Source organism: Penicillium solitum (genome assembly GCF_028829755.1).
Source record: "Penicillium solitum strain IBT 25940 chromosome Unknown utg000003l_segment0_segment0, whole genome shotgun sequence".
Lineage (NCBI taxonomy): Eukaryota > Fungi > Ascomycota > Eurotiomycetes > Eurotiales > Aspergillaceae > Penicillium > Penicillium solitum.
Genome location: NW_027072123.1, coordinates 2,020,013 through 2,043,253, shown reverse-complemented (window position 1 = coordinate 2,043,253; position 23,241 = coordinate 2,020,013). Strand labels below are relative to the sequence as shown.

Below are 23,241 nucleotides of genomic sequence, written 5' to 3'. Positions count from 1 at the left end.
TCTTCGTAAAGGTACACCCAGGCGACAAACCTCGATCCAGATATATATCGACACGTATCCAAGCGGTTGTGCCTAAGAAAGACAGGGGTATCCCCAGGAAGGGCATCAAGACTTCGTATTTCCTATGTATGTGCTCCACTCAGAATCCTGGTGAGAGGAATTGGGAGTTGGATCGACATATCACTACGGAGTAGAGCTACTAATAATCCCCGAGGACTGATTGAGGAGTTTACAGGGTTATCTTTCATGAGCGTGGGTTCGACGTGTTCTAGATGCATGGACAGGACGAATTCAGTCAATTTTAATTTGTGCCTAGAATTTGATTTTTCTCAGTACTTTGGGTAATTTGAGTACTTTGGGCACTTTACGTACTTTGTTCTCGACACCCATGTTGAGAGCGTGGATTTGACATGTCGTAGATATTAGGGCCGAGCTTCTCCAGCGCACAGGTCAAGCTCAACAAATGCAAATGCACCTACACCTACACCTACACATGACTAGAAAAACAAATATTGTAATTCCTCGGCAGAGGAAACTGGCCTCGTGATTCGGAAGATATTTACATGTGTTAAACTTGACACATTTCCGCATTTCTATTCCCGATGACATGTTCCTCTGAGTCACATGTATCAGTTTCCCAGAGGGGTGGGAATCCTCAGAATCCTTGTCTTCGCCTCATGCAAGGTGCGATATGATATTCCTCCTCATACCCTCGGAAGGGCAAGACATAACCCCCGAGAAAAGCAAGGACAATGATGCAAACCCGTAGACTTGGTAAAAAAAACAACAACCTGACGTGCAAGACTTGACGTGCAAGACCTGACGTGCCAAAATCCCAATCGGGCCGATGTAACATCCCGGAACTTTGTCAAAGCGGATGAAACCCGACAATAGCGGGCCGCGGGAACACTTCTCCGTCTGCTCCGGAAATAGCAAGAGTGCAAAGCCACAGCACCAAAAAGAAAAACACCGGAAATAGTAAGAGCAACTCCAGCTGGAACAGGACCCGCTGAACGGAGTACTCCGTACCTTGAATATTGAAAAATAGTGTAGTTACCTATATAGTGAACTTAAACCAAAAGAAAAAAAAAAAAAACCTAACCAAGACAGTTAATGCAACCTAATCGGGGTCCATCAATAATTAACCTATTTAGCTCCGTCGATCCCCGCTCCGGTACCAAGGACACGACCCTTGCAGGGAACCTTGGAACCTTGGAAACGGAACGTCGACGGTGTTCCAAGGTTCAAGGTTCCCACTCGACATGCATATATTGGCGCGGATGCACTTCATCGTGGGATTTTCCCATCGGTCTCGGATTCGGATTCCGTACGACACCCCAGCCCCACGTACTTTTTACATTGGGACCTCGCATGTGCATGATGCGAACTGGATCGACGTGGGGCCGTAAAAAATATATAATATTTTAGTTTGCTTTTTTTTGTACTTTTCGTCTGGTGTTATACATCATATTTCTTCCGTGCAGCGGGTTTTGCGGATGCAAGCCGAGATCCGAGATCGAAAACCGAGGCCTTGGGCTGGGACAGGGAAGTGGGACTGGAAATGCGGTGTGGGATGTTCTAGAGTCTCACTGCATGATGCAGAGGTCGTGGTTCGGAGGTTGGGGACCAGTAGATGGGTCTAGGTTGTTAGGTTGTTTACTTTGACAACTTGATATGTATACTAGGCTGATGGTTGTGAACGGGGATTTGGTGTTATTTGTAATTTTTAAATACAAATAAAGTAGGACTATGTACGGAGTAGAGAATCTATTATTATCTAGGTAAAATTCTGGTGTGAATGAATAATAAATGTCATTTGATTTGGAAACTATCGTGAGAATATTGAATCTAAGTCATGAGAATAAGGATGAGAACCACCCGAAAAGAAAAAAAATGAAAAATAAATGCAAAAACCCCAAAGGTCCGAAAACGCCGTGTTCTAACCCAAACGCCATCCCCTGTGCCATTCACCGTACCACTTCACCGCCGAATGAGTGAGATACAACTCATATGCGATGTAGATAGTGCAAAGATACCATGCCCCGCTTTCTTAATTTAGACTGCAACCCGTCCTTCAGGGATGAGTCCCACATGCGACATCTCAGCCGCAGCGGGTAATCCACGTCGAGCCGCGGTGGCTGCAGCAGAACTGTCACCGTCGAATCGGGATAGAAGGGACGCCACCATCTCACGATAGGAGTTCATCTGCGACAGTCTGAAGCGCTGGATCTTTCCACTTGCAGTGCGCGGGATCTCTTCCACGAATACGACACCTCCATCGAGAGATTTGTATGTAGCCAGTTGCTGGCGTGCGTAGGTGTAAACTTGCTCGGCGGTTACGCGGCGCACGGATGGGTCGCGAGAGCGAACGATGAAGGCGCGTGGAACCTCGCCGACACCATCTTTGTTGACGCCGATCACGGCGGCATCAAGAATTCCCGGGTGTTGGAGGAGGATGCTTTCGACTTCAGCTGGGGCTACTTGCCATCTGTAGAATGGTTAGTATGTTTGTTGAGTTGATGAAGAAAATAGGGCTTGATGATAAACTTACCCTCGTACTTTGATAAGCTCCTTTGTCCGTCCGACAATGTAATATTGGCCCTGCTTGGCGTACGCCACATCTCCTGTTCGGAACCACCCGTGTGGCTCCAATGCGTCCGTGCGGCCCTTGTATGCACTGAGCAGACCCGGTCCACGGACGTACAATTCACCAGAGCAACAATCGCCCTGCACGATTTTGCCATCGGCTTCCACCAACCGGGCCTCGTACCCGGCAATACAGGTACCGATACTTCCAGGGTCGCCCTGCTGGCCCCAGCGAGTCTGGAATGTCACACCCACTTCAGTCATTCCCCAGATCTGGCAAGCGTATCCCATAGGGTTGATATGGCCGCGGAACTGCTGCATGGAGTGACCATCAATAGGAGCGCCCGCAACACCAACATAGCGCAGTGAAGACAACATATCACCGATGGGTACAGATGACTGGTTGATAGCGTGAATGATAGCAGGGACGAGGTAAGTCTCTGAGATCTGGTACTTGTGGACAGCAGCCAGGAACTCATTGACCTCGAAGCGCGGCATGACGAACAGCGGGTGTCCATAGCGAACAGGGAATAAATGTGTCCAAAGGGCACCAAACAGATGGAACATGGGCAGCGAGATGAGTCGACTGACTGGATGTGGCACGTCGTAGTAAATGGTGCGGTGTTGTGAGACAAGCGCATAGTGGGACAGGATTGCCGCTTTGGGAAGTCCACCTGTACCGCTGGTCGGGTACATGGCTGCAGGTGTGGCTTGTGCGACGACAGGGTCGGCGAATTTCAGCCAGTCACTTTCGCCGTAGCAGAGTAAATTTACGAAATGGTTGTGACGCGCGTCGCCATTCATTGCGCAGAATTGTCCTGCCGATGAATATCCTAGTTCGTACCACAGGAATAGTTGTGCGCAGTGGTCGATGGCTCGCTCATCCACGAGACAGACCTGTGCTGGGTGGATGCCCCGGGCTACAGAGACATCAAGGACGGAGGGGAGGGCATCGCGAGTTGTGAGGATCAATTTGGGCTCGGCGAGGCTGAGGATGTGGTCGAGTTCTTGGGGGGGCTGCGGGGGTTTGATCCCATATAGACACCACCGGCGCCAATTATACCGAAGAACAGTGCGGGATATAGTATCTGTTGCATATGACAGGCCCGAGTCAGCGATGGTTCTTTATTTTCCGAGAACAATCATAATCCAATATTGGATTTGGATGATTTGAATGATTGATTCTCTTTTCTTTTCTTTTTGTTTTTGAATTTTTCTTTCACTCACGCTATTTCCTAAGTGTAGCAATACACAATCTCCTGGCTGGACATTGTGGGCTTTCAAACCAGCGATCAAAGTCCGAACTAGTTGTCGGAATTGGACACCTGTAAATGATCGAGAAGGATCCTCTGCATCAATGAACAGTGGTTGGTTTTGGTTGTACGGCTTTGGGCCATCGAATGTGAAACTCAACAAGTCAGAGTAAGCCTCCTGGGAGTGCATATTGTTTGAAGACATAGTTGTATTCCAACCCATAGTGTGTGAGAGATGTAGAAAGAGAGAAGGGTAAGAAGGGTGAGGAAGATAGGTGTAATTTATTTCGAGTACTAAAGCCTGAAACCGTGAAGTTCGGGGGATTATATAGGTAAAATGCAAATGTATATTCCATTTTGTCCCTTTGATTTGATTTTACCTTGACATGCCCCCCCGGGGTCTGTTCCACCTGTTCCAGGATTTGGAATACATGCTTATGTAATGTCCGCTAGTGCTCCATTGGGAGTAAGGTGGATTCTCCATATACTATAACTAGTTATACTACAATCTACAAATTAGAATTCAAGAAATCAAGAAATAAAATCAATAGACACACAAGGAGCTGAAAGCACATGAACTCAAACTTCCAGAGTAAGGGAAAAAAAAAAAAAAAAAAAAAAAAAAAGAAAAAAGGACTCAGGACTATGTCATAGAATGGAATTACAACACTATGGCACTATGGAGTATCTCCACCAAACACCTAACATGTTCGACACTAAAAGCTCTTAGCGCCATCCATTGTGGCGGGTTTCAAAAATCCAATAAATAGATTAAATTTAAAATTAAATTAAAACCAATCCGGTTGTTACTAATTCACTAGCCTTTTTGAAGAGCTGAGCCACACACGATTAGATCGGCTTTTGATCGGTGTCCCCGTGACTCCCGAAGGTTTCTCTTTGCCTTGCGTGAGATATAGTTTAGAAAATGGGTTCGTAGGATCGACCGGATCGTGAGATATGCTCCAAACTTTAATCGGATGAACTCACATTCCCTTTTTAAGGAAATTCAAAATGTCATTTTCGTCAAGGGCTCCCACGAGCGTAGGTAGGGAGTGCCTATATCCCGTGTTCCGCCGATATGGGCTTATTCGTCTAGAATCCTTCCACGGGGTAATTTTACCCCTGCCAAATCTCCCCGCTGTCATTCACCTCTGACGTCCCCCATGTCAGGAAGGGATGCACTCTCCTTTCACTTGCCACTGGTGGTGATGGGGCCCAATATCCCCCAATAGATACCCAAAACCTGCAGCTGAGATTCAGTGGAGACCATCTCCTCTTTGCTTTCCCCCTGTGGAGTCATGTTAGTCTGAATCTCAGAGCGGCTTCTCCTCCCCGGAACCAGATCCAGATCGAACTATGTAAACATCGGCTAACGAAACCGTGCTCCACTTCCCAGGTTATGTACTGCACCCGTGCATGCTTGCCCACTACCTCGGTGCTGGGTGGGGGATTTAGCGTCAGAACTTCACCTTGCCAGATAAGAGAGGGGCGGGAATTGGACATAGCGCGAGAATCATCCTTCAGCTGCATCTTGATGATCGACCGCGCGTTGAAAAAAACAAAAAACAAAAAAAAAAGACAAAAGTCGGAAAAAAAAGCAAAAAAATCCCAACAAACATGAACTGCTCTATCATCCGGCGGCTTATTGCATTAACTCATGGCACGATTCCGCCACACCTCCCATAGATCCACATTGGCATTGTTGATGGCGCCTCGAGTGCGCATCCGGTCGAAGGGGACTTGTGGTCCGTCAAACGCCATCCCTAGGCTGCAGATCGGCTGTTTTTTATTGAAGGCTTTCTTGACCGTATGATCAGGTGCACTGGCCCATCAGATCCGGCGCTTGCATCCCATCAGGGCTAGTCAAGTCGGACCCTGGTCAGGTTGCACTTGGCCCGTGATAGTGATTCAGTGCAGTCCTCACCTTGACTGGTCCTCGGTTGGTTATTTGTGGAGATGTCGAGGATAATTAGGTTGCAATCAAACTTCAATGAGCACATTCTTTGATCTCCCTTTCCGGTTGATCCCCGAAAGGAGGTTCCACTCCCCTTTGGATGGACGACCAGACAAAGTTTTGACAGGCTACAGCGTGGGTCGAGGTTGCGTCAAGACACTTCCCCGAGGTGTATCTGAAGAACCAGAAGCAGCTGAAAGCAAGGGAGTAGGATGGTTCTTTGATTGCTGATTGGCAAGAACCACTTGCAATAGTGTGAAGGTCTCGGCCCCGGAGGTGATAGTGTCATACATCATCCACCTAGAAGGGTCAAAGGAAAAAAATAATGGACCAAATTATAGGATCATATGCAATGCATTCCTGATTTTCAGAACCAAACTCAAAGGGAGAAAAACAAAGGCGCTAGATTGGACGAATAGAATGGAGAAAATGGAAAAAGGGCGTCACCGTTCGCGGTGATGCCCGGTGACGCCCAAAAGGGACAGAGGAAACTCGATTGGGAAAAGAAGGATGCGAAGGCAGGAGCCATGCAGAAGGGGAGACATGCGAGGCTGATCGTTTGGTGGAGTTTGGAGAAGAAAAAAAAAAAAACAAAAGAAAAAAGAAAAGAAAAAAAAGAAAAGAAAACAAAAGATAGAGACTTGGGGTTTAAACATGCTTCACTTCAAAAATGGAAGACTCGCCCTGGTTGGATTGTCAACTATTTCTTTCTTTCCGAGGAATCCCTGTCTTCATTAGTTCATTCATCTCCGGTCATCTTTTGAACCTTTTTATATGGCCGTGAGAGAACCCATCATAGTTATGTCAGAGAAAAGCCCCATCACTATGCCTCCAAAGGTAGTCGTTGCGCGACACACGCCAACTGTGAGTGAGGCCACTCTCACCAATGGAGACAAAATCAACGAGAAGTCCGAATCCAAAGAAACCGAATCTTTACACCTCGACCTCTCAAAGGAGATCGATGTGGAAGCACAGACCCAACAGAGCACCCAACGCAAACCCAAGGTGTTTGCATCTACCCGATATGCCATTCTCACACTATACCGGCGTCTTTTTACGCTAGTCTTCTGCGCCAACGTTGCAGTCTTCGTGTACGTCATGAGCACGGAACAAAAACTGTTGGCCCTGGTCAATGCCACAGCTGCCAATTTGCTCGCTTGCGGTTTGGCCCGCCAGCCACTGGTGGTCAATGCTATCTTTGTGGTAGTATGCTCAATGCCGCGCTCAGCGCCGCTTCTCCTCCGTCGGATCGCCGCGAAGGTTTACCACTATGGTGGTGTTCATAGCGGCTGTGGAGTCGCTTCCCTCGTGTGGTACGTGGGATTTGTCGGCGTGTTATCCCACCAGTATTGGAAACCATCCATGGATGGTCCGGAAATCGGAATTTCAGCAGCGCCAGTTGCATTAGCTTATGTCATCTTGGTGTTGTTGTTGGCGATAATCGTGGTGGCCCACCCCGCCTTCCGGATGAAACGGCATGATTATTTCGAACTCACCCACCGTTTTTCGGGGTGGCTTGTCGTGGCCTTGTTTGTCGCCTTATTGCTCGTATTCTCACGAGGCGCTAGTCAGTCCATGGGCCAACCACTTGGAACATTCCTCGTCGAACTCCCCGCATTCTGGTTCTTGATGTTCACGGTTGCGGCCATCATCCAGCCTTGGCTATTCCTCCGAAAGGTCGCGGTGCGGGCCGAGCCACTATCGACCCACGCCACCCGACTGCATTTCGACCATGCTGTTACCACTTTTGGAAAGGGCATCCAATTAGCCAAGCATCCGCTTCGCGACTGGCATGGTTTTGCCACTTTCCCAGACGCTGCTCCCGCAGGTGTCCATGGCAACCCAAGTTTCTCTTCCTTGGTGTCCAAAGCTGGTGACTGGACCGCAGAAACTATCCAGAACCCGCCTACCCATCTTTGGAAGCGCGGTGTGTTGATCTATGGCTTCGCATATGCCATGCGGGTTTTCAAGCGAGTGGTAGTTGTCACGACCGGATCGGGCATCGGGCCCTGTCTCTCATTCCTCGGTGATGATAACCGACCCGCCCTCCGTGTCCTCTGGCAAACTCGTGCGCCTCGAAGGACCTACGGTGACGGGGTGATGCATATGGTCCACAAGATGGATTCAACACCCATCATCCTTGACACCGACAAGTGTGGGCGTATGGACATGGTGCCCATTATCCTGCAGCAGGTCAAGCACTTCAACGCCGAAGCGGTGTGCGTGATCAGTAACCCTGTGCTGACGGCGCGAATCGTCTATGAGCTTGAATGTCGAGGGACCCCGGCCTTTGGCCCGATTTTTGATTCCTAATTCATAGTATTGTTATTTCTTCGTCTTTGAACCGTATATACCTGTTTTTGCACTTCTTTGTTTTCTTTGGCCCCTTTTTTGTTTTTTTGTTTTTCTGATTTAGGAGTTTGTATCTTTCGAGCATCGTGCCATATATCCCCTCCGGCTCGCGGCGTTTATTGGCGGTATACTGTTTGTTTTTCTTTTAATTCGATATTTTCGAAGGGATGTTGAGTTGCAAGACTCCTATTCAGGGGGGGCCTGTTTGTGTACATATGTCAGTGCTTCCCAGGGGAATTTGGAATCCGGCGCTATGACCCTGCTGGTATCCGTTAGACAACTTCTCCTTGAACAACCTATAAAATGCAACCATGACAAACTTGACCCCTATGAAAGACAATGTTCATGTATGTGATAGCCGTACAATTCCAAATACATACGAACCTACTCCACCCGATGGTTTGGGGGCCAATTATAGTGGCTGTGATAGTGATATGGGCTTAAGTTTACATCAAGTAGATTCTTTGTTTAATTTTGTATCTGTTTTTAGTCTATCTTCGTCTGTCAATATCGATATTTCATGTAATCTAATTGAAGTTGGATTTCGTGCATGTTCTCGCATACAGAGACAAATCCCTTCCTATATCTTGTGGTTGTATAGTCAGTTGTGGTCGAGGATATATATTTATGATCTTGGCGGCAGCATTACCCAATCAGGAAATACCCACGGAGTCCGTATCTAAACTATGAAGTATACGAAGCCAGATATATATTTCCCTTCAAAGACTATCTAAAAATAAACAAAATCAAATACTCAATATCCAAATTCTAAACCCAAACCCAAATCCAAATCCTACAAACCAAAGAAAAAAATCCATCCCTGACCTCAAACGTTACACCGAACCCACCGCAATGTCCGAACCACGCAAGGTAAGCACAGCCCAAACCAGCACATACATTCACACCCATGTCTAAATTCCCCTCGAAAAACCACATCCCCACCCACGCACATTAGCGTGTCCCGGGGTTTAGTAATGGACGACACAAAGCACATGAGCAGATTGGTACGTGCATTATGAAGATGACTGCCAATGCAAAAAAAAGCAAACCCCGCTAAGAAACCCCGCCATAGATGCACTAATAATCAGCACTAGACTAGCCGGTCTGGCAACGGCGCTGCACCTGCTCAAGCAAAAAACAATCTCACTGGCGTGATGTTATGTAAGAGCTGCGTACCGAGATGACGACTCGATGGCGAAATTGGAATCGTGTCTAACGGCTTACGGTTGTCGGGGTGTGTATCACGACCTCCGAGCCTTTGGGTGTGGTGGGATGCAGCTGATGCTGCTAGGGTACCTAATTGTTGGGCTGAGATAGGGATATGATTGGTCGTGGTGAATTCCTTCAAAGGTAGCACAGCGAATTAGAATGACGTTGTGTGGGGTTTGCGCGGGAGCGTGCCTTATCGGGGTCTGGGGATAGCCGTGATGGGTGGGAGGAGATTCGCAAGGGCGAGATTGAGTGGTGAAAGGATTATGTGCTAGAGATCATTGAGAAAGTTTGCCGTTAGTGGGGTGGTGTCAAGGATCATGTTGAAAGAATAATAGTCCGTGTGGATTGTGGATCAAGGAGACAGCACTTGGGGTGTATACGAGTGTTTCTAGAGCTTTGGTCCTGGATAAATGGAAAATTGGACACTGGAATTTCGTCTATGATATTAATGAGGTGGAACTTGATTGTATATTTCGTTAGTTAAGGATGAGCTTTATAGAGCTGTTCGTTTTCTTGCTCCTGGGGCTTATGCTATGGTATCACGAGAAGGCTAACGCTGAATGCGAATTTTCAAACAGCCTTCCAAAAATCGTCAGAGGGAACAGTTGTGGTCATAAGATGGTGGTATCTGATTAGAGTGTGGGTTCCATAAGCTTCTTCAGCTTACGGAGAGAGAGAGGTTTGACTAAATAGTCGTCGATACCTGCGGTCAATGCCGCTTGTTGCATGGTATCCGAGGCGACACCTGTAACAGCCATGATGCGGGAGGGTTGGAGACCATGGTCCTTTTCGTGTTGTCGGATCTTACTGGTTGAAACCAGCCCGTCCATTATAGGCATTGATAAATCTAGAATTGACAACCACACAGTTAGCAATTTCGGAATGAGGGGTGTTCAGCACACTCGTAGACTAACCCATCAATATCAAGTCATATCTTCGACTTGAATTTTCAACCTGTTCCAATGCAATCCGTCCATTAGAAGCCGTGTCGTAGCTACAGCCCAGCTTTCGCATGAACGTAGCCAGGATCTGTTTCATGGTATAAGTCAGATCACCAGGGATATATTTAGGGGGATTATGCCCGAGGAAGCGATGACAACCTTTGCGTAACCGAGTTTGCAGTGAGCCAACTTACTTGGAGGTTGATGTCATTGTCGTCTACTATGAGAATATGCATATCGTTCATTTGACCATTCGACCAGATCGGCAAGCTCCCGATAATAGGACCCCGGGAGACCAATTCAACTGGAGGTAGTTGTGAAATGTCTTTTGATATTTCCACCAGGCTCGATGGCGTAGGTGTTGACGGAAGAATTTCATGGTTTGTTGGTAAAACGGGAATTGGAGCTTCAAGACCGCCGGTTTGAGCTTGTGACTTGTGCAGATACATGATTCTTTGAGCGGTTTCGCAGATCTTCTGAGGTCCATATCTGCATAGAAAGTTAGCTCAATTATTTACGAAAATGGTGAACTCTGGACGTACGGCTGTGACAACAGGATAGCGTTCAGAGGAAGAGGGTGAGCTCGTGAGGATGTCGCGCTGGCCAAGACAATGAAGAATTTGAAATGATGGCCGGCACTTATAGTTGAGGGTGATTGGTTATTCAACATAGCGTTGAATTTCGCCTCCTCAATGACCGCGATGTCACCCTCTCCCTTCTCAAGTGACTCTGCCAGTATGATGTGCCATCCTAGTTGTACCTTGAAGACATTGGCGAGAGTGCTTTGAATAGAAAGCCTTCGTTTCGCATCGGAGCTCAGGATACCAGTGGGCGTTTCCATCAAATCGGGATAGCCATTGAACCCAATGAGACATGCCTTCAGACTGTCCTTGTGTCTTTGAATTCCTAGCAAGGAAAGATCGTCGAATAACTTAGCGGGAACATGGTCCTTAGGACGCTGTGCGGGAATATACACATCGACCTGGGTACCAACTCCGATTTCGCTCTTTATTTTGAGATCACCACCCAGGAAAGTCACTAGCTTGTGCACGATGCTGAGTCCAAGCCCGACACCCTCTGACAGGGCGTCTTCCTGGGCGAATGGAGAGAACGCCGAGTTTCTAAGAAAGTCTTGTGATATTCCTTGGCCCGTGTCTGTAACGCGAAGATGGACAAGGTGGGTGTCTGCTTGAGTCTGAGCTGCGGCTTGCGACAATGACACCTCAATGAGGCCGGTCTGCGTCCATTTCATTGCGTTACTGAGGATATTCATGACGATTCTCCTCCAGGCACCAGCGACAGATCGGATATTCCAAGAGCTGGACTGCTCAATGTTCACTATCACTGACAATTCATCCTCATTTCGAGTAAGACGAGGGGTGGGTTCAAAGGCTGACGTTGCAATAGCTGTTTCGCTCGCAAGAGAGGAGATAGGCCCAGGTACCTTTCGGCCAGTATGGAGGATAACAGCGACTTCTTCAACCAAGGAATCGAGGTTGAAGTCGGAGACAAGGGTTGTTCCAGAATCTTCAGTGTTGGTCACGCTGACACTCTGCGTGGTTGCCAAGTTGTTGATTTTACAGTAATCCAGTCTGGCGCAATTGTCAGTAAAAGGTCCCTTTGAACGGACCGGGAATATAACCTACAGGTGATCTATTGTGTCTAGTAAGGTCAGTCCTGATGTTGAGATCATGTTCACCATGTCACGCTGCGCAGTCTGAAGCGGAATATCACGCAGCAACTCCGCGCTCGCGAGAATTCCGTGTAGTGGGGAGCGAAGCTCGTGACTGATGGAAGTTACAAAGTCGAATTTTGAGTTTTCACTGGCGGTCCAGTGTATCCGAGATACTTCGGAAATTATAGAATCTCCAAAAGCTTTAAAGTAATGCAGGTCTTCGGTGTTCAGGGGACGATGGTTTCCGTTAACCCAAACCAGTGTGCCTGCAAGCCATCGGGATTTGTTCCAATCCCACAAAGGATAGAAAAGCACACACTTAGCTTCAGGGAGCCGATGAGCGAGACGATGAGAGATTTCCCGAATGATTTCGGTATTGGGAGCAGAGATATCCGAATTGCTACTTTCGGAGTCCACGGGGCTGACCAGATTACTCCTGTCTATGTTGAAGATGTGACCATCTGGAAAGTGTGTGATCAAGGAATGCAGTAACTCTTCGTTGACTTTGAGTTGGGGTTTCGAGCCATTGCTCCTGTCTGACCGACGGCTTGTAGCCTGGCCTAATGAGCTACAGTAGCTTTCTGCATCTTTAGGCGAATGTGCATTAGGAAGATCCCAAGACTTGGCGCGTGAAGCAATGAGAGAATCTGGGCCAGAATTCGAAAAGGCATCCCAATCATCATGGCGCCCAGAAGATTCGCTAAAATGGAGTTAGAAAATGACAATTATCCAAAGAAAGAGTGACTAACAATTGCGGGTCATTTCGGTGGGCATCAAGAAAGACCACACCGTCCAGATCCAGAGATTCTTTCAGTAGAAGACTGGCGCGGGCAAAAATCGCAGCTATGCGTTCAGTGATAGGCACATTTTCTAGCACTAATGATTCCGGGGGTCCTTCTACGGAAGAGGGAAGCGGCTCAGCTCGGTCCGAGGTTCGAGAAAGCGATGACTGTAGTGTATAGTTTGACGCGACATGTATGTTTCGAGAAAATACTGACGCTTCCTTTCCGTTCAGAGTTGTGGAGGACCTTTGATCAAGGGGTGAATAAACACCAATATCCTTTTCTGTGGACAAAGAATCTAGCGTTCCATCCACCTCCCCTGGGGTGGATATTAGCTCCAAATCTGTATAATTGAGCTTCTTCGCAGATGCCTCAATCTGACTTTGAGTGGAGGAGCTAGTGGGGTCAAATTTCGAATGACTTTTGACGAAGTTTGTCAACCCTTTGACCAAGTTATCTGAACGACGATGGTATTGCACGATCCGTGCATTTTCAAGGTGGTTTGAAATCGAGTGGGCAATATCCTGAAGAGCAGCCACATCCTCGTCTCCAAATTTCGTTCGTGGCTTGTCGTCCACCACACAATACGAACCTAGTACGAACCCGGAAGGGCTGTACAATGGCACCTCGGCGTAGAATCGAAAGAAAGGCCAGTCAAGCACATACGGGCGATCTTTGTAGAAATCCTCCTTGGTAAAATCGCGAATGATGTTGCGTGTCTGGTTGGCCGTTATATTTTCCGTGTCTAGTATCCGGGAGGGATCTTGTCCAGTGAAAAGTCGAATGGCGTGGGGACACACCCCCCATTCCAAGTCAAGTGTATTTACACCCAGGAAGATGCCATCATCTGGGCGATGAAGATCTGTGTTTCGAAGAGAGATTGAGGCGGTTGCCTCTGAAATGACATGCTGACTTTCTCCATCGATGATTGAAACAAAAGACCGATTGCATCCAAAGCGATAGACACCCAGTTGTGTTAGGGCGGTCAAGGTGATATCATTTGAAAGACGAGGGGAGGGTATATCCTGTGGGACGTCATGCAGTTCGTGGTCTGAGCTTGTAGAGACTTGCTCAAAAGTACAATAATATCTGTTGAGATCGGGGGATGCGTTAGTGGGGATTGCAATCACCGGGCGGGGGAATCAACAAACTTTGATAAATCCCGGATTCTCTCTTGCTCGTCATCCACCGACTGACCCATATTAGATGGGTCAGCTAGGCTATAGCTTGTTCACTTCCACATAGGAAGTTAAGAGGTTCTCGAAATATGATATGTTGTTAAAATAAGAGAGATAAAAAAACGGGTTAAACCTGTTTTTGGGGAAACCCATGTCTGGTGGGGCTTAGTGCCTCGGTAAGAGCTTGACCTTAGCCAGACATGGGCTGGTCTAGACTTTAGCCCCATATTCATCCTATACCTATAGCTTCAAGATGGAAGAATAAAAAGGGACAAAACAGGTTGCGTTTCCCAATAGATACTTCTTCTCTCCTTAACGCACTTAATATTTCCAGGTCTCACTTCCAAAAGGTCTCACTTCTAGCAGGTCTCCCAGGGTATCGCCTCAAGGGTGCACGCAATCCCGCTACCCTGCGCAATTATGGGATTTCTAGATCTCCCGTTGCAGATTATGTATCTGGCGCTAATGTGAATGGTAGAGATTGGGGAGGTGCCCCTGCTCTTGTTGCGGCTATGTCATTTCCGCCAATACTTGACATGCTCCTATCTCGAGGAGCAGATTGCCAAGTAGTTTTCATGCTCCCTAAGCGCAATCCAATCGAGTGGGCCATTGAGAGTGGAAATGTTGCTTTGGTTTAAAAACTGCTCGACCCCGGTGTTCCATTGGAAGTACCCCCAGAAGCGGCCAACGTGAGAACGGTATTTGGTATATCCGGACCGACCACGACGAGAACGATACTTACCCCAGAAGCTACAGGAGGAGCCTCGATGCTTCAATTCCTGTATCCATACGGTGTGATACCTATTCCCGGTCATAAATGAGATCTGCTGTGAGAAGGGGGGACTCACAAACCACAGAATATCTCCTCAATCAAGGGTTTGACCCGAATCACAGGGCTTTTGAACGTGGGGCTTGGTACGCAAACAGCTACGACTATGACGACTGCCCCAGACCATACCTGGTAGATGCTGTAGAAGCCGACGATGCTGAAGCAGCAGCAGCGACTGTTGATGTACTTCTGCGTCATGGTACGGATATAAGAAAAGTGGATTTACCTCCTCGTTGTTAGTCAAGCCAAGAGCCAAGTAATACTCACTCTAGTCCTCTTCCCAGCGACACGTTTGGCTCATCAATGCTGGCACAGGCAGCAGAAAAGAATCACAAAAGGGTCATTGAGTTGTTGCTATCCTATGTCGACAAACACGCCCTTTCCCTCGATGATCTGCGTCGAAATCTGCTCTTGGTCGAGGAACTATCGAAGCAATGGGAGAAAGACGGTTTTGAGGGAAGGTGGTATACCATCAGACTCTGGAGGCAACTTTATTGGCGGAAGAGGTATCCTGTACCCACATGAGGACTGCATACACCAGCTCACCAAATAAATTTGACTAAATCTATCAATAATGAAGCATGTTAGAATCCATATCGCCGGTGGTTATACGTAGAAAGGTCCTTTGTGCGCTTTATGCCTTTTGTCAACATCGTATATTGTCGCAGAGCCTACACTGTGCTATCATTCCGATTCCTAGTTGTACCTTTATAGGTTATTATCATCTTTCTACCTATAACACCGCGAAGAAAGAGTATGTAATAAACAGGACGTAAAAAGACATCCGAGTGGTATCTTACATACTTACATCCTTTGAACCATATAAATAATCCTTATTTCTTCTATTAGGTCATACTGCACCTACGTCGGATATTCTGCTTTCAAGATAACCTGCAGACTAGTGTTAGATTGCAATCCACGTACAGTGCATTTCCCATATTCAAGGGCAAAAGAAAAAGAACGAAGACAGTGCCGAGACTAACACTTCTTCGCATCTGCCTCCTCAACGCTGAACTCCTCCCACGCAGCCCGATCAAATCCGTTCGGACGACTTGACCGCACAAACTGATTATCCACTCCGCCAATAACTGCAACTGACTTCACAACTTCGATATCCGCACCATACGCGCGCGACGACCATAGCTCTGTCAATGGCTTGCGGCCTTCCGACTCAGAACCGGCAGGCTTGTACAAGTGCGGGAACCGCTCCTGCATGCCTTTCAACACAGTCGACGAGATACGGTCAACGCTGTCGCAGTGACGCAACTTAAAGAACTCGGGCGGCTGCACCTTGCGAAGCTCCTCTTGCACATCAGCGGGGTATTGGCCCATTGCAAAAAGGAGAAGGTCGTAGTGCATCAGCGAGGCTTTGCCGTGGTACGAGCCGCCGGTCTTTGCGCGATGATAGAGACCAGTCAGCGCGGCGATAGCGCCCATGCAGCCTGTGCCGTAGTCGGAGATGGGGAAGGGGGGTACAACGGGGTTTGAGAGGCCCATGAACTGGCCTTGGGCCCAGGCGATTCCAGTAACCTGTAGTTGAAGTCAGTATTGATCTGAATTCTCTGAAGATTTGATCTAATAACTTACGCAGTCTGCGATCTGCTGCCACCCAGCGCGGCCAGCCCATTCGCCTTCGTATCCGAAGCAGTTCTCATTCACGTAAACGATGCCTTTGCCACGCTTCTTGGCCAACGCAGCCATAGCCTCTGCTCCGTAGCCAAGCTTATCTAGTGCTCCGGGGCGGTAGCCATCCACGATAACGTCCACATCATCTAGGAGTTTCTCAAACTCCTTTCGTCCAGTCTCAGTCTTCAAATCAAGATCTGCTGCAAGCTTGCCCATGTTACCATCGACTTGGAAGAACGGCACGTCGGAAAGGTTTGGGCTGGTTATCTTCAAAACATCGGCACCATACTCGGCTAGAATACGGGTAACAGTTGGGCCTGCGATGATACGGCACATCTCCAATACCTTGACGCCCTCAAGGATCCTCTTGCTGCCGTTGCGTCTAGCTGGAAAAGGAGTTGGAGGAAGATCACCGGGCAATTTGCTGACTTTCCATGCAGGTTCCTCGACGTTGAGTTTTCCCTATCAAAGGATTAGCTTGCTTGCTGCAGTCGGATACAGCACTGTGCAAAACTTACATGGGGGGTCTTGATGAAGTCCTCATGCTTGTAAGCAGTTACACCGGCCTGGCGTCTCTCCTTGTTCATCTCTTCAAGCTCTGCAACTGTGTATTGCTGTACCCTGTTCTCAATAACCTTGATGATTTCTTCATAGTCAGTCAAGTCTGGTCGTTGGCCCTCCAGCCCAATCATGTTTAAGGTCGTCGTAGCCTCCAGTGAGCCATGAATATGGAAGTATTCGCCTGGGTTCTTAGTCTTGTAAAGGTTTGCCGACATACGTCGGTAGCCGTTGGATTGGGCAGCCAGCAAATCCGTATCTGTTACAGTCAATATTGTTTTGTCGTTTCATGAATCAGTGCACACCAAAGTACATACTCTTAAGCTTGGATTTCACAGCCGGGTCCAACTTCGACAGACCATCAACCTTTGCCATATACGCTTGACATCCGAAGGCAGTGGCAGCTTCGAGATTGACTTGAATGCCCCGAGGTCCCGCGCCAGCACCAAAGCGCAGGTCAGCAATGGCAGCGGCCACAGAACCTTCGATGCCCTTCAGGGCAGCGAGAGTCTCGGTCTCTTTAAAAGGAATGGGGAAGTAGATTTCATTATGACTGGTAGAGAATGAGACGAGGTCTTTGTTTGCAAGCACCTCGGGTGGTAAGTCGAAGCGTTCCGACTGCTCGCACAGTTCAGAGAAGATGCGACTGGTCTCAAGGACCGGAGAGTACATGCTGCCTGCCATGTTGTTTCTTTCGCGCTGCGTAGATACTTGCACTTGGATGGTTCACGGTGATTTCTTCGATTTCAGATCAACGCGAATCTTGACTATTGCCACGTGAGAGTACGTAATTAGAAAGCACGAGATGTGCAGAATGTTTGTGGGGAAGTGAAGTAAGAGTAGGGCGGCTATATAAGGGTCCATGACGACTTCTGATAATCGGGTCCCAAGAGTTTGGCCGTCGGGTGGCCACACCCGCGACATTACCCGTCGGCTTATATCTATGTTGGGATTTACCTAGGTACCACTACTTGGCGGGAACTATAAAAAATATATGCTGATTTTGTTCCGAATATCTCTCCCCACTACTTTTAACTTTGAATTATCTCAATAGATGGCGGATAAAAAGCACATCTCGAACAATCAAGCTGCACCCCGCACGATGCAGATCCGAAAAAGAGCGCTATCCGGCCCCGGGATCGGATGCGATAAGATCGGAACAGTCACGTGGGGAATTCAGGTTCTTCAATGTTCGAGAGAATGTATGTATCTGTTTAAGAGATGATGGATATCAAAATTCAGATCATTTTGCGACTTGCTTATTGATGTTGTTTGACTGATTCAACAATGGGATGAGGCAGAAAAATGGGACCTTTGGTCAGGGCACATGATATATATGTGTATAGGTAGACCAGTCCTGATTATATCACCCGTAGTTTGACAGCCATTCCAAAATCACTTCGTTCGTGGTCTTGCACCAGATTTACCTGTATTTTTAGCAGTTCCTGGATCTCCCTGGGGCAATATAACCCCTGCATCTAGAATCGTTCCATGCGGTCACGTGACCTCAAAAATGTTAACCCCGAATCTCCAATCTCCGCACAGTTGCGACTTTTCCAGTAGACGACGATGCTACTACTCCGAACCAAATTGCGGCCGAAGGTGCTGCAACTTACAGCTTATCGCCCGACCCGTTTCAAGTCCGAAATCCCGTTCATTCGCATTCAAGATGGAACTTTTTACAAGAAGTATCCAACCGCCGAAGACCCGTCCAATCCACCTCTCTTCCCAAACCTGAACTTCACTCTACCCGCTATTCGCGCTCCCGGCTCGGCCAAGGCGGCAAATTTGCAACACTGGGCTATCATCGGCCCATCTGACCGAACCGACTTCCTCAATACCCTCCGCGGCGAACACATCTGTATCCCGCCCAACGCACGTTCATATCCATACCTCCTCACAGACGAGATCGCCGCCAAGGACCCACGGTTACGTGTCGTGGAAAATGCCGTCCAATATGTTGGATTCAGTGGCGAGGGCTCAGGGGCTATTGGGGGAGTCCGTGGCGCATACCTCAGTGCTCGCTATGAGAGTTATCGGGAGGAAACCGACTGGACCCTGCTGCAATACTTGCGTGGCCAGACCTCCTTGAACCCAATGGAGGGCGAGGAAGAAGGCACGCTACATGATGAGGATTTCCTTCAGCGCACCGTTCGCAGTCTTGAACTAGGAAATCTGCTCACCTTGCCAGTCTCGAGTCTGAGCAATGGTCAAACCCGCCGAGCGCGAATTGCAAAGGCGATTCTTAGCAAACCGGAGCTATTACTTCTTGACGAGCCATTCAGTGGGTGTTCCGAGTTCATATTTTATGGCTGTGAGATTCTAACCTCTACTTAGTGGGATTGGACCCAGTGGCAGTGAGAAAGATCTCTAAACTTCTTCATGAGCTAGCGAAGAAAAGCGCCCCACGGCTCGTTCTGGCCCAGCGCCCTCAGGATAAGGTGCCGGACTGGATCACACACATTATGGTTGTGGGCAATTCCCACAAGGTTCTCCTGCAAGGGCCAAGACTGGCTATCGAGGACACGCTCAATGTCTGGAGCTACGTTGCAAATAAGTCTAAGCCGGACTCTCTACCCGAAGAGCAAACAAAAATATTGAAGAAATGTAAAGCAGACTTGAAGGCTGGTGTCTTAGACCAAGAACTGCTTACGGATTTGGTGGCGCATACGAATTCTATAAAGTCCTCAGAAGTCCAGGCGCCATTGGGCGGAGAGCCAGTCATTGATATGGAAGGTGTTCATGTCCAGTATGGGGACAAGGTCGTACTCGGTGATTGGCAGCAGAATGTGAATGGGGAAATAAAGGATGGGCTACACTGGCGAGTTCGTCGGGGGCAACGCTGGGCTATCCTCGGTCCCAATGGGTCAGGCAAGACGACCTTACTATCAATGATCACATCCGACCATCCGCAGGCGTATGGGCAGCCCGTCAAGCATTTCGGACGATCCAGGCTTGCGGAACCTGGCAAACCAGGAATTTCAATATTTGAACTGCAGTCCCGCATTGGACACTCATCGCCGGAGATCCATGCGTTCTTCCCGCGTCAATTATCAATCCGCGAAGCGCTTGAGACTGCTTTCGCTGAGACTTTCTTGTCAAAGCCGAAGCTGAACATTGAAAGAGATCAAGACATATCTGCAGCCCTGCATTTCTTCAAACCCCAGCTCGATCCAAATTACACCACGAGCGAGGTGCCAAAAATATCGACTGCTGGCCTACCGACCATGACGAAACGGACTCACGTCAGGCTAGAAACATATGCACTAATGGATCACGTTGTTGGGTACGCGGATGAAATTCTCTTTAGTGAGCTCACTACCGCGCAACAACGTATTGTGCTTTTCCTCCGGGCAATCGTCGCCAAGCCGGACATTGTTATCCTCGACGAAGCTTTCTCGGGTCTATCTGCAGCACAGCGTAACAGGTGCTTGCAATTCTTGGAAATTGGCGAGAGACCTAAACGCCGTGCCCTTAATGCCCAACCCCGTTCTCTGATGGAGTCGAAATTCCGGTGGACTGGTCTCTCGGAGGATCAAGCCTTGATCATGACTAGTCATGTGGCTGAGGAGATTCCTGACAGCGTCCGCTACTACATGCGACTGCCGTCTCCTGCAGGCACCGTCGATGCACTTGATTTCCGCTTTGGCATTCTACAATCGAAAACTACTCTGAGACAACCTCAGACCTGGGAGGCAGCCTGGTCTCCTCCAGAGGAGTTCACCAAACATGCTCGCAGGACGTGGCGCCGCAAGCAACATACTTTGCCGGTACAGGATATGACTGAATTCGAATGGTGGTCGATTTAGAGGTATAAACATTTAGATTTCATCTAGCATTCTTGGCGTCTGTATTATAGAGCTTCTTGTACATTTAATTAAAATCCCAATTCATCTGCACTTTTCATAGCCTTCAAAAAATATAAAAGAGATCAAACTATCCACTCGTGCACAACCAGACTCGCTAAACTGCAACTACCTCCGTATCACCGTGCCTGTGCCTCTTACAAATCCGTCATCACCTAGTACCGCCTAGGGAATTCCTCCAGCAAAACTCGACTCGGCGTCAGCCAGTTCCTGCCGAGAACTCTTATCACTCCTAGGCTCATCTTCCCGTCCATCTTGCCACGTTGAGCAATGGCGACAGCGAAGCGCCTTCGAGCAATTAGCCGAGGCAAAGCACACATAGGCGATCAAACCACTTACCGATTCACCGATATACTGCTTGCAGTATGGACACCGGACAGTAGGCTTGATGATCTTGTCGTGAGAAATCCACATGTACAAATTTCCGACCGCGTACAGAGTAAGGCTGACACCCAGGAAGTTGAGAACTGTCTCAATAAACACTCTGCATGTATATGTGTCAAAACTGACCGATAGAATACCTTCAGTTTGTAGCTAAGGTAGGTAACTATACATACCCATAAGCCAGAACCAGTGCTCCATCTTCTCTGGCTTGGCGGAGAGTATTATACCCATACTCCTGGTCGAAACTCGGACCCTTGGATAGGACGGCAAATTTCTGATCCATGTTTCGGTTCAGAAATGGCAGTAGAGAGACAATTGGCAGAACCATGTCTGATACGAAAGACGTGACGACTTTCGTGAACGCATTAGCTATGCTTTAAGTCGAATCTATATGTTAGCAGGGTGGTTAGGTTATTATGCAAGAGGGATAACTAACATTAAACCCAACGCAACCTCGAGAACATTGTCCCGCGCCGCGAAATTGATAAATCCATCCCAAGCATGTCGCACTTGCTCCTGGGCCTTCTGGCCAGTACGTAAAAGAACGTCGGTACTTTCGTCAAGACCGCGCATGTTGATTTATGGTGCAGCTTATATATGCTGTAAATTTTTGTAAAGCTCAAAAGAGCATATTCAGGGAAAAAGCCAAAAGAAGGAGAAAACGCCTCTGAAGGGGCGCCTTTATCGGAGCTTTGGCGTCCATGCGGGTCATGTGGGTTAGGGCGCGGGGATACAATTAGGCTATCTTGGCGCTTCCTCCATAGATGCAGTAAGTACTCCGTACATGTGGATCATGTAGTTTACTATTAAGAGTTCAAGTGCACTGTAACCACGCCGGTGTGGAAAATAAAAATCCATATCTAGGCGTGAAGGCGTTGCCTGGGCCTCAAAATGCTGGGTTTATGCTTTGGTATACTTTAAGTACCCGGTACCTAGTAATACGCGTCTTATTATGCATTGTGGTAAGTACCTAGTACCTTGTCTGGGATTAGTGCAGATCACCAAATAGAAGTGTAACAAGGGATAACCGCATTGACATTTGCCTCTGTTACTACAATGCTATATGGCTCTTTAAATATAGCCCATTCTGTTTGTAGGGAGAGATCAGAGCCCAGTATAACGAAATTGCGATTCCTTTCTCATCACTAGAGCGATATAGCATCCATACATGAACCCCGGATGAGCACCTCTTGGGCCAATCTTCCATGATGTGAGCAGATAATCATAACTTCCCCACGCTTTATGGTCACGGCAATATTTTCGGGCAGCACGAACGAATTTCTCGAATTTCTTTTCAACCAATGTCGTTGAAATGATGTGGTCGAAAAGAGCCCAGCAGTGGGCATGGACAACGAATCCGACATTTTTGCCTTTGAAACAACTCGGTTGTCTTTTGATGCTTGCTGCATAGAACTGAGCGAAGGTACCATCGTCGTATTGGAGGTTTCGTTTTCTCCCACCGATTCGCACTATGCTGCGGTCTTTTGGGATGAAGTAAGGATGCTCGGTTTGAACTCCGATTACAGTGGTTCCACTCAGAAAGTACTTGGTATTAGGCCCTTTGATTACTGACTCAGTTAGAACGGACTAGACTTAGAACGCTTTGATAAGACTCACTAGCTCGACAAAGGCATGACCACATGCTGGGGAACTTCGCGAAATCTACCTCTTCGACCTCCTTTGATGGGACCATCACATGCCCCAGTTCGCCTTTCTTGTGATGTTTCCACTTGCTTCTTCTGAGCAAGATATCGCAAGGCGTTGGATTTACGTTTGGGGAGTAACTCGTCCTGGAAACCCCCAACCCGCATAGAAGGCAATTTGGGTACGGGTTGACACCCGAAACATAGACCATGGATAGTGTTTAGTTGATATAATTATAATCATGAATAGTTCTATCGAAGTTGGTGCGATATTTGGAATATATACAAAGATAGAAACCCTATCTAGTGATGTAACAATGAAGGCTTGAATTTAGAGTATGCTTTTCAGAACCAGGGTCAAGTGAACATCCAACAATGGTATGAGCTTGATATATTAGGTTG

At 47.9% G+C, this 23,241-nt stretch overlaps 8 protein-coding genes across 8 annotated transcripts; 2 read left to right on the top strand and 6 right to left on the bottom strand.

The window, feature by feature from the left end:
• Window positions 1-2,055: 2,055 nt before the first annotated feature.
• On the bottom strand, window positions 2,056-4,062 carry afeA (adenylate-forming enzyme AfeA; the record flags this gene model as incomplete). Its single annotated transcript, XM_065604864.1, has 3 exons — window positions 2,056-2,488; window positions 2,552-3,674; window positions 3,873-4,062. The coding sequence occupies 3 exons, from the start codon at window positions 4,060-4,062 to the stop codon at window positions 2,056-2,058; spliced, it is 1,746 nt and encodes a 581-aa protein (XP_065461764.1).
• Window positions 4,063-5,028: 966 nt separating this feature from the next.
• On the bottom strand, window positions 5,029-5,369 carry N7455_004675 (uncharacterized protein; the record flags this gene model as incomplete). The annotated part of the gene is made up of 2 exons (XM_065604863.1): window positions 5,029-5,193; window positions 5,214-5,369. The coding sequence occupies 2 exons, from the start codon at window positions 5,367-5,369 to the stop codon at window positions 5,029-5,031; spliced, it is 321 nt and encodes a 106-aa protein (XP_065461763.1).
• A 1,249-nt stretch (window positions 5,370-6,618) lies between these two features.
• N7455_004674 (integral membrane protein TmpA) lies at window positions 6,619-8,106 on the top strand (the record flags this gene model as incomplete). The annotated part of the gene is made up of 1 exon (XM_040956275.2): window positions 6,619-8,106. One exon carries the CDS (start codon window positions 6,619-6,621, stop codon window positions 8,104-8,106), a length of 1,488 nt encoding a protein of 495 aa, XP_040813290.2.
• A 1,883-nt stretch (window positions 8,107-9,989) lies between these two features.
• On the bottom strand, window positions 9,990-13,956 carry N7455_004673 (hybrid sensor histidine kinase/response regulator; the record flags this gene model as incomplete). Its single annotated transcript, XM_040956314.2, has 7 exons — window positions 9,990-10,204; window positions 10,272-10,386; window positions 10,493-10,787; window positions 10,841-11,890; window positions 11,945-12,673; window positions 12,723-13,844; window positions 13,907-13,956. 7 exons carry the CDS (start codon window positions 13,954-13,956, stop codon window positions 9,990-9,992), a joined length of 3,576 nt encoding a protein of 1,191 aa, XP_040813233.2.
• A 1,784-nt stretch (window positions 13,957-15,740) lies between these two features.
• On the bottom strand, window positions 15,741-17,630 carry N7455_004672 (CAIB/BAIF family enzyme; the record flags this gene model as incomplete). Its single annotated transcript, XM_040956206.2, has 4 exons — window positions 15,741-16,292; window positions 16,350-16,850; window positions 16,907-17,205; window positions 17,264-17,630. 4 exons carry the CDS (start codon window positions 17,628-17,630, stop codon window positions 15,741-15,743), a joined length of 1,719 nt encoding a protein of 572 aa, XP_040813249.2.
• An 885-nt stretch (window positions 17,631-18,515) lies between these two features.
• N7455_004671 (putative ABC transporter) lies at window positions 18,516-20,755 on the top strand (the record flags this gene model as incomplete). The annotated part of the gene is made up of 2 exons (XM_040956223.2): window positions 18,516-19,230; window positions 19,284-20,755. The coding sequence occupies 2 exons, from the start codon at window positions 18,516-18,518 to the stop codon at window positions 20,753-20,755; spliced, it is 2,187 nt and encodes a 728-aa protein (XP_040813258.2).
• Window positions 20,756-20,977: 222 nt separating this feature from the next.
• Window positions 20,978-21,769, bottom strand: N7455_004670 (uncharacterized protein; the record flags this gene model as incomplete). Its single annotated transcript, XM_040956311.2, has 4 exons — window positions 20,978-21,100; window positions 21,152-21,296; window positions 21,370-21,570; window positions 21,633-21,769. 4 exons carry the CDS (start codon window positions 21,767-21,769, stop codon window positions 20,978-20,980), a joined length of 606 nt encoding a protein of 201 aa, XP_040813252.1.
• A 531-nt stretch (window positions 21,770-22,300) lies between these two features.
• On the bottom strand, window positions 22,301-23,051 carry N7455_004669 (uncharacterized protein; the record flags this gene model as incomplete). The annotated part of the gene is made up of 2 exons (XM_065604862.1): window positions 22,301-22,764; window positions 22,814-23,051. The coding sequence occupies 2 exons, from the start codon at window positions 23,049-23,051 to the stop codon at window positions 22,301-22,303; spliced, it is 702 nt and encodes a 233-aa protein (XP_065461762.1).
• Window positions 23,052-23,241: the final 190 nt, after the last annotated feature.